This window comes from Bos grunniens, chromosome 23, assembly GCF_055505025.1.
Source record: "Bos grunniens cultivar Pamir isolate PY7600 chromosome 23, Bosgru_T2T1.0, whole genome shotgun sequence".
Taxonomy (NCBI): Eukaryota; Metazoa; Chordata; class Mammalia; order Artiodactyla; family Bovidae; genus Bos; species Bos grunniens.
Window position 1 is genome coordinate 29,484,350 of NC_141187.1, and position 14,556 is coordinate 29,498,905.

Consider the following 14,556-nt stretch of genomic DNA (forward strand, 5'->3'; position numbering starts at 1 on the left):
AATCATCATCTTAAATCCACATTGTGAAAGTATCTTCTGTAGCCTCTGAGATTCAAGAGCTCCTGGAAGTTCCCTGTCCTGAGGAAAGGGAAGCTGGAGACTGAGTTGGTCCCCAACTACCTGACAGTCCCAGCAGGGGAGCAGCACAAAGATTATGATGAAAGCATGGTTCTTTGAATAGGTTGATACAGAGCCCAAGTTTGAGTTTCCTGAGCCATACAGAAAATTCCCATTGGCTATCTATTTTACATATGGTAATATAAGTTTCTGTGTTACTCTTTCCATACATCTCACCCTCTTCTCCCTTCTCCCCACATTCATAAGTCTATTCTTTATGTCTGTTTCTCCATTGCTGCCCTGTAAATAAATTCTTCAGTACCATTTTTCTAGATTCCATATATATTCGTTAGGATATGATATTTATCTTTCTCTTTCTGACTTACTTCACTCTGTTAAATTCCCTTTTTAAACAGTGATCAGAATCATTTATCTAATGTAGGGGAAGGAACCCAGATATCTGGTACCCAAAACACAGGTGCAAAGATTTTCTTTTGTCTTAAAGTTTATTCCTCAACACTTCCCAGGGAACAAACACAGCAGCCACTGTTGAGACTTACTCTTGACTTGATGCAGCATAAAAATTTCTCAGTTTTTCAGAAACAAATATAGGAATGTCCTTTGCTACAGTCAGACCATGTGTCTTCTGAGTTAGCAAGCAAATGCATTTAGAAGGTCTGAGGTGTGCAAGGTCCAAAATTGAAATCTGAGAGACAGTGTTAGAATTTAAGCAAGGCAGGATTTTTAGAGACTACTCAAATGAAAATCTAAGTGAAGCATATAAAACTTCAGTTCTTTCTATTATTTTCAACTGGTAATTGATGGCAACATTCCCTGGTAAGGATGGGTAAGTGGTATTATCTCCAGGTCCAAAATATCCCAGCTACTTAAAGTAAGGCCCCCAAAAGGAGAAAGAGACACAGTTCTGCGATCTCTGGAATTCTTTTTTGCCTTTTTTTTTTTTAAAAGAAATAGTAGTGTCAGTTGCACACCACTGGCTGAAGGGGTTTTCATCCAAATGAGAAACTCTACCCCTTATCTCTAGTGGGACAGGCACCAGATTCCCACAAGCGGCAACTCCCATGTCCTGCAACACGTGGTCTCTGACCCTGATATGAAGAATACGCTGGCACAGAGCCCTGACCACTGGCGTCCAGGCTAGATGACGTTTCATGGTGTGCAATTGCGTGTCAAAGCTTTCAGGTTGGGGACACTGGTCTGGTGACCACAGCTTCTGTGAGAAGTCACACCCACCTCAAAAACCTCATGAATAGCTTTTCGGAAACAATGGAAGTTATAGTCTATTAAACTTTTTCATTCAAAACTTTCTTCCCTATGGATGCAAACCAGTGCCAAAAATTTAGTTACCTCCTTTAAATACAGGACAGTTGTGTTATTCAGCTTGATGATGGCCTTGGACTCTTTGTGGTAAGCACTTCCACTTCTATTTTCCTTTAACCCAAACATACAACACACATCAATTACAATATCAATCATGTCACAGCAAAGTTCCTATGACTGCATATCTACAGGAGAACTATCTGTTGTAATGTAGATTTTGCTGACAACATCAAAGAGAAAAGCTTTTTCAATACCTGAATTTGATATAAAGGTATTTAATAGGTATTCCAAGGCCAGTAGCTGTGGGATAGTTTCTGCAGCACCTTACTAAAGGCTGCAAATGTTGAATGGTCATAAATACTAGTAAAATAAAAGCTAAGATGGAGTTTTTCTAGCCCAGCATCTGCAAGGTCATCATTGGCCCATTGATGAATGTCCCTCTGTGTTTATATTTTGTAATCATCAGACAGACCATCAACTTTGTGAATAAAAACCTCAAAATTCATGTCTATGTTAACTTTGTAGGCTTTAGAAACGGTAAAGTTTTGTTAAAGCCTCCATGTAGTCATCCTGTGCATCAGTGACATATATCAATGTTCCTGTCCCCCTGAAGATCATCGCAAACAAAAAGCTGGGTCAAAAAAGTCCATTTGCCCAGGAAAACCCCATATTTGGAAATTCACAAAGAAGCTATTAGAAATGTCATCTTTGTAAGTCTTTTTTTTTAAAATTTTATTTTATTTTTAAACTTTACATAATTGTATTAGTTTTGCCAAATATCAAAATGAATCCGCCACAGGTATACATGTGTTCCCCATCCTGAACCCTCCTCCCCCCTCCCTCCCCACACCATCCCTCTGGGTCGTCCCAGTGCACTAGCCCCAAGCATCCAGTATCGTGCATTGAACCTGGACTGGCAACTCGTTTCTTACATGATATTTTACATGTTTCAATGTCATTCTCCCAAATCTTCCCACCCTCTCCCTATCCCACAGAGTCCATAAGACTGTTCTGTACATCAGTGTCTCTTTTGCTGTCTCGTACACCGGGTTATTGTTACCATCTTTCTAAATTCCATATATATGCGTTAGTATACTGTATTTATGTTTTTCCTTCTGGCTTACTTCACTCTGTATAATAGGCTCCAGTTTCATCCACCTCATTAGAACTGATTCAAATGTATTCTTTTTAATGGCTGAGTAATACTCCATTGTGTATATGTACCACAGCTTTCTTATCCATTCATCTGCTGATGGCCATCTAGGTTGCTTCCATGTCCTGGCTATTATAAACAGTGCTGCGATGAACATTGGGGTACACGTGTCTCTTTCCCTTCTGGTTTCCTCAGTGTGTATGCCCAGCAGTGGGATTGCTGGATCATAAAGCAGTAAAAATATGGAACGCTTCATGAATTTGCGTGTCATCCTTGCGCAGGGGCCATGCTAATCTTCTCTGTATCGTTCCAATTTTAGTATATGTGCTGCCGAAGCGAGCACTGTTTGTAACTCTTGATGGTCCTTTCCAAAAAGAGGGTCTCGTTGGGTGACATTTTATGAAACACCACCTTCTGAATGCAGGACCTGCCCATTGCTCTGGAGGCTCACGAGCAGAATCCTTGACTTGGAGCTGTCAGCGCTCCACTCAGGCCACAACCTCCGCCGGCCCCCGCCCCAACTCCACCGCCGGAGGCTGCAGCCTCCCCTTCCTCCTGTTTCACATCGTAGTCAAGTCCTTTGGGAAGGAATCCGCCGGGAGGTACTTGCCCGCGAGAGGCGTCTCCTCCGCCCAGTACTGCAGGGACATGGTGCTGGAGCTGCAGCCGCCCGTGCCCTGACAGGCCAAGCCAGACCACTGCCTCTCCAGTCCGCCGCTGCCTGTAGGAAGATTGCCATCTGAGCCAATATAAATTTAGATGAAATCATACAGATATGTTGAGTGATAATTTTCTAAAATGTTTTATAATTAATATAAACAGAAAAGTGCCATAAATTGCTTTGCTTGGATAGACTAACTTCTCCCCAGCAGACCACAGAGCTGGGGTGTAGACAAGTGAACCCCATGTGTTCCCACCCTCCCCCTGCAGTTCCCCTGAGGCAGCGACCTCCTCTCTAGTCTCCCCTCTAGGGCCTGACCCAGGGCCTGACCCAGGGGCTCAATCAACACTCCCTGAAACACTACACTTGGGAAGTGGCCTCTTGTGTCCTAGTCAAGACAGTGACTTCCTCTAGTAGGCACTGAATCTTACAGAACTTTTGATTTGCTCTAAGAGCAGGACTGTGAAGGTGGCAAGTGGAAATGTTGGCTTCTTTGCTGACAAAACCATGGAGCCGGCAGCACTTGTGCTATTTCACAGAAGGCCACCAGAGGACAGAGTACGGCTGCTTATGACGAACACTCAGCCCTGCCCCCCACCCCCACCCCCATTCCAAAGTTGTTTTTTCCCAAGTTAACGTTAATCGGAACATGTTTGAACTTGGAGGATTTCTTTAAGGTGCATTGATTTGCTTTTCTTCTTTCATCTCACTTGGAAGCTAATAAAAGTCCACTACAAGTAACAAGTATAAGCTGTCATAAGTTGTCCCTGACATAAGATGTCCCTGTAACACATGGTTGGTAAAATTATGTGTCCAGTTCTCAATCTGTATCTAGCCTCTGTCCATCCTCTCTCTACCCATCCATAAACATCTATCTGTGTAATAGTCTATGTAATGTACTAGAGATGCTTTTCAATCATGTTACCACAGATTTGTGACATGAGTCTTTGTGTACTAAGTGTTCTGCTCAGAAGACAGTGGGAATGTCCCTGACGCCATGGGAAACTGGGCAGTGTGTCTCAGTGGGAGTTGTCCAAAGTGGAAGATCCGCTCAGTGTGCTGCTGCTGCTGCTGCTAAGTCGATTCAGTCGTGTCCGACTCTTAGCGACCCCATGGACTGCAGCCTACCAGGCTCCTCCGTCCATGGGATTTTCCAGGCAAGAGTACTAGAGTGGGGTGCCATTGCCTTCTCCGCTGCTCAGTGTAGTCAAGGTCGAGTCCATACTGTCTCCTGTCCCCAAAGCATTGAGTCTGCCTTCCTGGGGGAACTTTGCTAAAATCCTTCATATTCTAAGAAACATCAGAGTACAAATAATGAGGAATATTTATAATAACTGTGGGAGAGAGATAAAGTAATGGTTTTAGTTACCTGCTACTATGTCAACAACAACCTTCACTGTATTCCATTACAACCGCTACTCAGCCATGTGGGAGCAGAGTCTATACCTCGGTTTCGAGTGTATTCCAGACTCTCAGCCCAAAGCACGAGCCAAACTGGACAAAGCATGAGCTAATACTGCTGAATGAATACATTTGGGATCAGGCCCTGACAGATTTGAGAATGTATTTGAAATTGGAACTCTTCTGGAGCCGTCTTGACAGGAAGTAATCATAAATTGGCTGCTACCTCGCCTGCCAGGCCCTGGACACTGACAACCTTCCCGTATCATCCCTCAGCCAGGACCTCCTGAACACAGGTATTCCCCACATGAAATCTCACCATCAGCTCTAATTTCTTGGGCTCACTTTGGCCTCCTTGATTGTCCTACTGTGTGTTCACCACTCTAGGGATCCAGGGACACCTCTGATTCCCTTGGGGAACTAATATCAGATCCTATGGTCCAAATAGGAAAAGGAGTACATCAAGGCTGTATATTGTCACCCTGCTTATTTAACTTATATGAAGAGTACATCATGAGAAATGCTGGGCTGGAAGAAGCGCAAGCTGGAATCAAGATTGCCAGGAGAAATATCAATAACCTCAGATGTGCAGATGACACCACCTTTATGGCAGAAAGTGAAGAGGAACTAAAAAGCCTCTTGATGAAAGTGAGAGAGGAGAGTGAAAAAGTTGTCTTAAAGCTCAACATTCGGAAAACTAAGATCATGCCATCTGGTCCCATCACTTCATGGCACATAGATGGGAAACAGTGGAAACAGTGGCAGACTTTATTTTGGGGGCTCCCAAAATCACTGCAGATGTTTATTGCAGCCATGAAATTAAAAGACGCTTACTCCTTGGAAGGAAAGTGATGACCAACCTAGACAGCATATTAAAAAGGAGAGACATTACTTTGTCAACAAAGGTCTGTCTAGTCAAGGCTATGGTTTTTCCAGTAGTCATGTATGAATGTGAGAGTTGGACTATAAAGAAAGGTAAGCATTGAAGAATTGATGCTTTTGAACCGTGGTGTTGGAGAAGACTCTTGAGAGTCCCTTGGACTGCAAGGAGATCCAACCGGTCCATCCTAAAGGAGAGCAGTCCTGGGTATTCATTGGAAGGACTGATGTTGAAGCTGAAACTCCAATACTTTGGCCACCTGATGTGAAGAGCTGACTCATTGGAAAAGACCTTGATTCTGGAAAAGATTGAGGGCAGGAGAAGGGGCTGACAGAGGATGAGAGGGTTGGATGGCATCACCGACTCAATGGACATGAGTTTGGGTAAACTCCAGGAGTTGGTGACAGACAGGGAGGACTGGCGTGCTGCGGTTCATGGGATCGCAAAGAGTCAGATGCGACTGAGCGACTGAAGTGAACTGAACTGATGGAGCTAAAGTTTAAGGATGAGACTTAATTGACAAGGCAAGAATTACATGGACAAGTAAAGGTCTACATGACTTAACTTGATGGTGTTGTTTTCCTGGAGCAATGAATGGTAAACTTGTGGCATAAAACAGATTATGTTTTTTTCTTTCAAGTGAGTGTGCTTGGTGAACATTAGCTTTACTCTGATGATGCTGTAAAAGATCTGATACACTGCAAGAGGAACAGAAGTAAGTATATCATGTTATAATAGGGCATAGAATGGTATGTTAATTCTGCTGCTGCTGCTACTGCTAAGTCACTTCAGTCGTGTCCGACTCTGTGTGACCCCATAGACGACAGCCCACCAGGTTCCCCCTCTCTGGGATTCTTCAGGCAAGAACACTGGAGTGGGTTGCCATTTCCTTTTCCAATGCATGAAAGTGAAAAGTGAAAGTGAAGTTGCTCAGTCATGTCCGACCCTCAGCGACCCATGGACTGCAGCCTTCGAGGCTCCTCCATCCATGGGATTTTCCAGGCAGGAGTACTGGAGTGGGGTGCCATTGCCTCCTCCGATGTTAATTCTACAATCTGCTATTATCCACTTGTGTTAGAGTAACTTAAGAAAACCTGGTGTGAATATCGGCCTCTCAAAATTCTCATGCTTAGATGAAATTCAAAAGATGGGGTTCTAATCTTAACATAGGCATTGCACAAATATTGCTATGTTGTATTTCTTATTGCAAAAATGAGCTGCTTTTTTAAGGAAAATCAAAAGGCTTATGGTCATATTTCAAAATGCAAATTATTTTTCTAAAAAAAAATCTTCTAAGATGACATAGGAAGTACACATCAAGCACTTCTGCTACATTCCAAAGTATTATGTCCCAAGGAAAATAATTTGTGTGACCTGAAAGCCTTTCTTTCATGGAATACAGTGTTTACTGCAAAAAATGAATGACGCTGGAAGATCTACAAAACTTAGTGAAGCATTGTATTAGTTTTAAAAAATCTTATATTAGTATAAAAGACAGTCAATGTGCGAAATAAGCTTATGGGTTTTAGTGTAATAGAATAGGAAATATTCAATAATATCATTTCAGGTCCACTTTGAAAATAACCTTTGAGAAACTACCACTTTTGTAGTTTTAGTTTTGGATCAAGGATGAACTTAGATAATTATCTGAAAAGTTATTTAAAATACTATTACATATGTGTGGGCTTTTTATTTTCATAGATTTCAACCAAAATAATGGATTTAACATAGAAGCAAACGTAAACATCCATTGATCTTCTAATGAGAGTGACAAGAAGAGACTTGCAAAAATATAAAAATGTAAAAAGCTCCACTGTTCCCACTGTAGTGTTTATTTGGGGAAATAGTTATATTCCATGTTAACTGTGTGAGTTATTAATATTATTCTAAATAAATGAATAAGCAAATTCTAACTCTATTATTTCTACTATGCAAAATATCGATGGAAGTAACTATAAACAAAATTACCCTTGGGGTCCACACTAATTTGTTGGATTGTATAAATATTCTGACCAAAAATGTTTTGAAAATCGCTGCCAGAAGCCCTTGGGCCAGGACTCAGGGAATGTGACAAAAAGCTCTCGGTGCAGGAGAGGAGGGATCAGGACAACGTCCCAGGTTCCCCGGCGGGCAAGGGTCTCAGGGTCTCAGAATCAAGGGCCGTGTCTGGGGCCGGGACGCTCCATCTTGGGGCTTCCGTCTCCAAGAGTTTCACTTTCTCACAATCTGTGTCCGGCCCTCCTATCTGGACACTTGTGACGCGGCCCCAGGACTCACTCCATTGGGTGTCCGATTTCTAGCTGCCAGTATTCATCTCTGCCGTTCCAGGTCACAAAGTGTTCATCCACCCGCTGAACTCTCTTCTCCCCAGACCCCGGAAATGCGGGTCATGGGGTCGAGAACCCTCGTCCTGCTGCTGCCGGGTGCGCTGGTCCTGACCGAGACCTGGGCGGGTGAGTGCGGGGTCTGGAGGGAACGGGCTCTGCGGGGAGGTGGGTGGGCAGGACCTCCAGGGAAGGAGCAAGCCCGCCGCCCTCGCCCAGATCTGCCCCCTCCCCCTGTCCCGTCCTGTCTCTCCCTTGCTTCCCGCCCCCTCTTCTCTGCCCCCCAAGTCCTGGTCCTTCTCCGACCTTTTCCGTCTCAGGAGCCCGTGGCCCTTCCCTCCTCCCAGTTCCGTCACCTCAGGCCCGGGACCCGAACCAGGAGGATGTCGGGCCGGGTCTCACCCCTTCCCGCCCCCAGGCTCCCACTCCCTGAGGTATTTCTACACCGCCGTGTCCCGACCCGGCCTCGAGGAGCCCCGCTTTATCATCGTCGGCTACGTGGACGACATGCAGTTCGTGCGGTTCGACAGCGACGCCCCGGATCCGAGGATGGAGCCGCGGGCACGGTGGGTGGAGCAGGAGCGGCCGGAGTATTGGGATCAGGCGACGCAGAGAACTAAGGACACCAAACAGACTTTCCGAGCGAACCTGAACACCCTGCGCGGCTACTACAACCAGAGCGAGGCCGGTGAGCGACGCGGGCCCGGGTCCAGGTCACGACCCCCATCCCCAGGGACCGGCGGGGTCGCCCCGAGTCTGCGGTTCCGAGGGTCACCCCAACACTGTGAGACCCGCCCCTCCCCCCGACCCGGGAGGAGCTCGCGGGGACTTGACCCGGTTTCATTTCAGTTTGGGTTTAATCCCTGAGGATGGTCGGGACGGGTCAGGGTCTCACACCCTCCAGGAGATGTACGGCTGCGACGTGGGGTCGGACGGGGGTTTCCTGCGCGGTATGATCAGTTCGCCTACGATGGCAGAGATTACATCGCTCTGAACGAGGACCTGCGCTCCTGGACCGCGGCGGACCCGGCGGCTCAGATCTCCAAACGCAAGATTGAGCAGAGTGGTGCTGCGAAGGGCGAGAGGAACTACCTGAACCGCGAGTGCGTGGAGGGGCTCCGCAGATACCTAGAGACCGGAAAGGACACGCTGCTGCGCACAGGTACGAAGGGCGCAGCGCCTCCCTGATCTCCCCTCAGGCTGGAGCTGGCTTCCCACGAGGAGAAGAAAGTGGTGTCCCTGTGGGAACAGCGCCCCAGGTTCTTGTCAGGAGAGGGAGGAATGCGCCCAGATTTTCAGTGAAAAAGTTGGCTTAAAGCTCAACATTCAGAAAACGAAGATCATGGCATCTGGTCCCATCACTTTATGTGAAATAGATGGGGAAACAGTGTCAGACTTTATTTTTTGGGGGCTCCAAAATCACTGCAGATGGTGACTGCAGCCATGAAATTAAAAGACGCTTACTCCTTGGAAGAAAAGTTATGACCAAACTAGATAGCATATTGAAAAGCAGAGACATTACTTTGCCAACAAAGGTCGGTCTAGTCAAGGCTATGGTTTTCCAGTGGACATGTATGGATGTGAGAGTTGGACTGTGAAGAAAGCTGAGCACTGAAGAATTGATGCTTTTGAACTGTGGTGTTGGAGAAGACTCTTTGAGAGTCCCTTGGACTGCAAGGAGATCCAACCAGTCCATTCTGAAGGAGATCAGCCCTGGGATTTCTTTGGAAGGAATGATGCTGAAGCTGAAACTCCAGTACTTTGGCCACCTCATGCGAAGAGTTGACTCACTGGAAAAGACTCTGATGCTGGGAGGGATTGGGGGCAGGAGGAGAAGGGGACGACAGAGGATGAGATGGCTGGATGGCATCACTGACTCGATGGACGTGAGTCTGAGTGAACTCCGGGAGTTGGTGATGGACAGGGAGGCCTGGCGTGCTGCGATTCATGGGGTCGCAAAGAGTCGGACATGACTGAGCGACTGAACTGAACTGAACTGAACAAGACGGTGACTCACCAGTAGCTTCATTTCTCTGAAGGACAATTAAGGAATCCAGTGTCTTTGGGAAGAAGCAGGAAACCATCCCTGAAATAACTGGTCAGCGGTGCCCTTTCACCCTGCCCGCCATCTTGTGACCCATGACTTTCTCAAGGCCTGTCCTCAGACCAAGAGCATCATAAAAGGCCAGACTCCAGCTTTTCTGAGTCATTCAGTTTCCAACAAAGTCAGGACCATTGCTCTGTATTCTCCCCCTTAAGGTGGAGCATCCTACCGTGGCTCTCACCCTGACTCCAGAACTTTACAAGGACTAGGAGATTTTCCCACACACCAGAGCCCAGGCTGGTGTTTGTGCTTTTTCTTTTCAAACTCATGCTCTCATCATTACTCAGAATGATTACGTGATGCTTCCTCCATGGCCCATGGGAGTAACATAAAGTGTGAATTTTCTGATTCTTCTTCCTCAGACCCTCCAAAGACACATGTGACCTGTCACCCCATCTCTGGCCGTGAGGTCACCCTGAGGTGCTGGGCCCTGGGCTTCTACCCTGAGGAGATCTTACTGACCTGGCAGCGTGACGGGGAGGACCAGACCCAGGACATGGAGCTTGTGGAGACCAGGCCTTCAGGGGATGGAACCTTCCAGAAGTGGGCGGCCCTGGTGGTGCCTTCTGGAGAGGAGCAGAGACACACATGCCGTGTGCAGCATGAGGGACTTCAGGAGCCCCGCACCCTGAGATGGGGTAAAGATGGGGTCGGAATGGAGCTTTTCTCAGATAAAGCAGGAGCCCTTCAGGACTCAAAAGTCAGGACTCAAGCCTGAGGTCAGGGCCTCTTCCTTTTCCTCCACAGAACCTCCTGAGACCTCCTTCCTCACCATGGGCATCATTGTTGGCCTGGTTCTCCTTGTGGTAGCTGTGGTGGCTGTGGTGACTGGAGCTGTGATTTGGAGGAAGAAGCGCTCAGGTAGGGAAGGGAGGGTGGGATCTGAGTTTTCTTGTCTCACTGAGGGGTTTCAAGCCCAGGTAGAAGTTTGCCGGCCTTGTTCCTGGGAAATACCATCCATACATATGGGCTTGCTGGTCTGGGGCTGATGCTCACGTTGACCCTTTTGTAAAGTACATGTGAAAATGAAAGATAGATTTTTCGCCTTCATAATTCCAGTTGGGGCCTGTTTCTTAGCACCTGAAAGTCAGCGGGGAAGGTCCCCACAGAGTTCAGACCTCTAGAAGGTTTGGAGATGGTCTAGACACCCCCCCCATCTCCTTTCTTTATATTCCTGATTCTGTCCTGGATTTTTGGTTACAGTTCCAGAAAGTTCTCTGGGGTCCAGAAGTAGGGAGTTTCTCTAGGATATCATGATTCGGCCTTCTCCATGGATTCTCACGTGATGTTTTCTTCTTTCAGGTGAAAGAGGGCACTACACTCAGGCTGAAAGTAAGTGCAGAGGGGATACGATACCTGGGACCCTTCTGAGGGTGCAGACAAGAGGTCATGGGGGCTCATCCTCCTCAAAGTGCCTTCTCTAGTTTCTTTCCTGTGGATTCTGACCACATCCTGGTCTTGTTCTCCCCCAGGCAGTGAACTTCCATCATACCAGAGCTCTGATGTGTGTGACCAGAGCTCTCATGGATCCTAGAGGTGAGACCCTGGAGGGTCTTGACTGGGAGAGGAGTTGGTGCAGGGAGGACACACTGGGTGGTGGGGGTCTTTGAGTGGGACATGTGAGCATGTGGGGGGCTGTGGAGAATGTGAGCCCTTACATGACTGACCTACACTGGTTCATGATTCTTTTCACACACGAGGTAGTGTGAAACAGCTACCTCGTGGGGACTGAGTGATGCAAGACTCCATATCCCACCCCTGCATTATGACTTGAAGATCTGACTTCTCTTTCTGCAGAAGTCATCTGAATGTGTCTGTGGTGCTATTAGCATAATGTAAAGAAGTGGTGAGCCTGGCCCTCCTCTGTCCACCACGACCCCTCCACACCCTGGACTGTTTTCTCTGATGGTCCTTCCTGATCCAACAGAGACCAGGCTGGGCTGTCTCCCTCTTTGTCTTAACTTCTTTTCCTTTTTCATATCTTATTGAAAATCAGGATCCAAACTACAGATTTCCCCCATAGGTCCTCATCAATCTAGTCCCCAAGTGTTTGCCTGTGTGGGTCTGTTTTGTAAAACTTAACAAATGTTTGTACAGTTTTAGTATGTCTAAATGTCTTTAGTAATATTAAATTAAATTTAGTAAAAGCAAACAAATTGCTTTTCTTTTACAATCATTTTAGTCATCTTCATGTACGCTTTATCCTTACTAATCAAGTCTTTTATTTCATCTTTCAGTTTTTTTTCATTTCCCTCAAAATATCAATGTTACTGGTTTCTAAGAACTCATTTATGGCCAAGGATAGTAGCTATTTGTCATGCAGTGTAAATGAAATACCATGTTTTATTGCCACCTGGTAAGCCCTTAAAGCAGAGTCTAATTTGGGCTTACATTTGGTTAGAAAATAGGACCCATAAGTCAACAATAATTGTTTTCTGAAAAGAAAAATACCCTGTGATGTAGTGTGAAGGAGGGTTGGTTGCCAAGAAGGGAAGAACAGCACTTGTGAGAAACACACAAGTGGCACTGATGTCAGTGTGAGTAGATGTTATGCTGTAGCTACCACAATACAACATTTGGCCTGAGGTCACATTAATAAAGATATAGGGAGGTGCTTCACATTGATCCTGCTTTCCAGGTGGCTCCGTGATAAACAATCCATTTGCCAATGCAGAAGACTTAGGAGATGCAGGTTTGATTCTTGGGCTGGGAAGATCCCCTGGAGAACGGAATGGCAATCCACTCCAGTATTCTTGCCTAGAAAATTCCATGGACAGAGGAGCTTGGGGGGCTACAGTGCATGGGTCGCAAAGAGTTGGACGTGAATGAGTGACTGAGCACAGACACAGCACATTACACTGACCATCCATTCATACCAGCTGCATGCCACATACATGACACAGTGTTTTACATCTGGGAAACATCACTGACGTTAAAGAGAAAAGTTGCTGGCCTCATGGAGCATGTATTCAAGTGCTAGGAGACAGACTATGTCTTATCAGTAGGCTAAATAAGGAAAAGTGTTCTGTTGTGAAAGGATGGGAAGAACAGAAAGATGCACTGAGGAAGGTGATGCACAGTGTGAGTGTGAGGACAAGGAAGGTGGCTGTTGTACTAGGGTGGTCACTGTGGGTCTCACCGGGAAAGTGGCCTTGGGGAAAGATTTAAAGGACAGGCTAGTTACCCCCGATGACTGGAGGAGGTTCTTTCCAGGCAGGGGGAACCTCCAGGCAAATGCACCAGGGCAGGAGTGCCGGGATCCACCTCGGGAGATCCCACCCATGACAAAGGTCATGCGGAAGAGACCTGACAGGCAAAGGCGGATCAGGCCTCGAAGGACCCCTGAATCTGCTCGAGCATCTACCCCAAAACCAGAATCTGTCTTACTATTTTGTGCCTTTCACCAACTCCTCTGACATTAACAGGGGGCTATCCCTGACCACCTTTCTCTGGAAAAAGTCAACTTAGGGCTTTAGTTAATATGTCTCCTGGGCATGATAGGAGTGTTTCAATTCAAACCCCTCTGACGGCTTTCTAGCTTGCCTGGCAGGTTTATCTATACTCTTGCAATTAACACACATGATTGTTCACAGCCTCCCAACCGTGAGAGACATTCTAAACATTCTAAAACATTCTAAAAATATAGAGCCTTCCGAAGAGTTAAAAACTATTAGAGTAGTGCTGGTGTAAGATTTCATTGTTGAGCCAATGCTTGCTGCCAAGTTCCCATATCCCTTATCCATTGTACACCTGGGAGTGCATTAGTTAATGTAGTTGGAATGTAAGAAAAACAAGTAGTAGCCTTGGAATTAACCTCATCAGACCTTTGAGCTAATTGGTTCTTTCTCTCTTGTAACCTGCCATACCTTTGCTCTATGAAATGTAACTTTGTTCAGTACTTTTTGAGGGTGATGCAGATTGGAAAAATAAAGAAAAAACACTTTAAAGGAGAAAACAAGTTTTCTGGTTGACCAACCTTTATCAGAAAAGAGTTATAAAATGTTGGCAGGCCACAGGGCCAGAAGATAATGTACATAACACAAAGACCCTTGTAAATGAAAAGGTATGCAGAAAACATCCTGGTCCCAGTGAAGGTCAAACTGATGTCATGTTGAGCTGCCTCTGTATGACTTTGTGTCCTTCACTTCTGAAAATGTGTAATTCAGGGTATAAAAGCTCCTTTTGAAAATAAAACTGCAAATCCTATTTCTCCAGAGCTCTGGTCTCTGTCTCTTTCTTTTTCTCTCTTTTTTTCTTTAGGCTGACCCCTTGGAACAGAGAGGCTCTCTGAGTTCACTTTTTTTGCCCGGGCTTCTAAGACCCAATCAGGAAGGTGCCCTGTGTCTTCACCCAGGGGAGAGGCTGCCCTGCGTCTTCACCCCACCGAGAGGGCGCCTGCGGCCTCTGAGAACAGAGTAAGTCCCATGTCAGAGACATTATTTGGCTTTCTGTGTAAACCAAAGAATATCAGCCTCCTGTTTTCTCTTTATTCTTTATTCTCTTATCGTTCAACCCCAGACTATCAGGTTTCAACCCATTATAAGACCCATGTCATCTCTCTCTCGCCTGAGGGTACCCTAGGATCCTGCTGGGGCTGGACCCTGGCACAGGAGGATGTCTGTGTGTTTCTGTTAA

The 14,556-nt window shown here is 46.2% G+C and overlaps 1 protein-coding gene, 1 non-coding gene and 1 pseudogene across 4 annotated transcripts; 1 reads left to right on the plus strand and 2 right to left on the minus strand.

Annotated features, from left to right (window-relative positions):
* Window positions 1–1,227: 1,227 nt before the first annotated feature.
* LOC147347117 (ras-related GTP-binding protein C-like) lies at window positions 1,228–3,201 on the minus strand (annotated as a pseudogene).
* LOC147347118 (U6 spliceosomal RNA) lies at window positions 2,788–2,894 on the minus strand. Its single transcript, XR_015153314.1, has one exon. It is a non-coding gene; the product is annotated as a U6 spliceosomal RNA (small nuclear RNA).
* Window positions 3,202–7,313: 4,112 nt separating the features above from the next.
* LOC147347119 (BOLA class I histocompatibility antigen, alpha chain BL3-7-like) lies at window positions 7,314–14,137 on the plus strand. 3 transcript variants are annotated; one of them, XM_086369456.1, is made up of 8 exons: window positions 7,314–7,946; window positions 8,236–8,505; window positions 8,722–8,979; window positions 10,284–10,559; window positions 10,669–10,782; window positions 11,224–11,253; window positions 11,394–11,457; window positions 11,626–14,137. In XM_086369456.1, the coding sequence occupies exons 1-7, from the start codon at window positions 7,874–7,876 to the stop codon at window positions 11,453–11,455; spliced, it is 1,083 nt and encodes a 360-aa protein (XP_086225582.1). In that variant the 5' UTR covers window positions 7,314–7,873; the 3' UTR covers window positions 11,456–11,457; window positions 11,626–14,137. The 3 variants fall into 3 exon arrangements, with proteins under 3 accessions (XP_086225582.1, XP_086225583.1, XP_086225584.1); XM_086369457.1 differs by having other exon boundaries at window positions 11,719–12,077; XM_086369458.1 differs by having other exon boundaries at window positions 7,809–7,946; window positions 8,165–8,505.
* The last annotated feature ends 419 nt before the right edge of the window (window positions 14,138–14,556 follow it).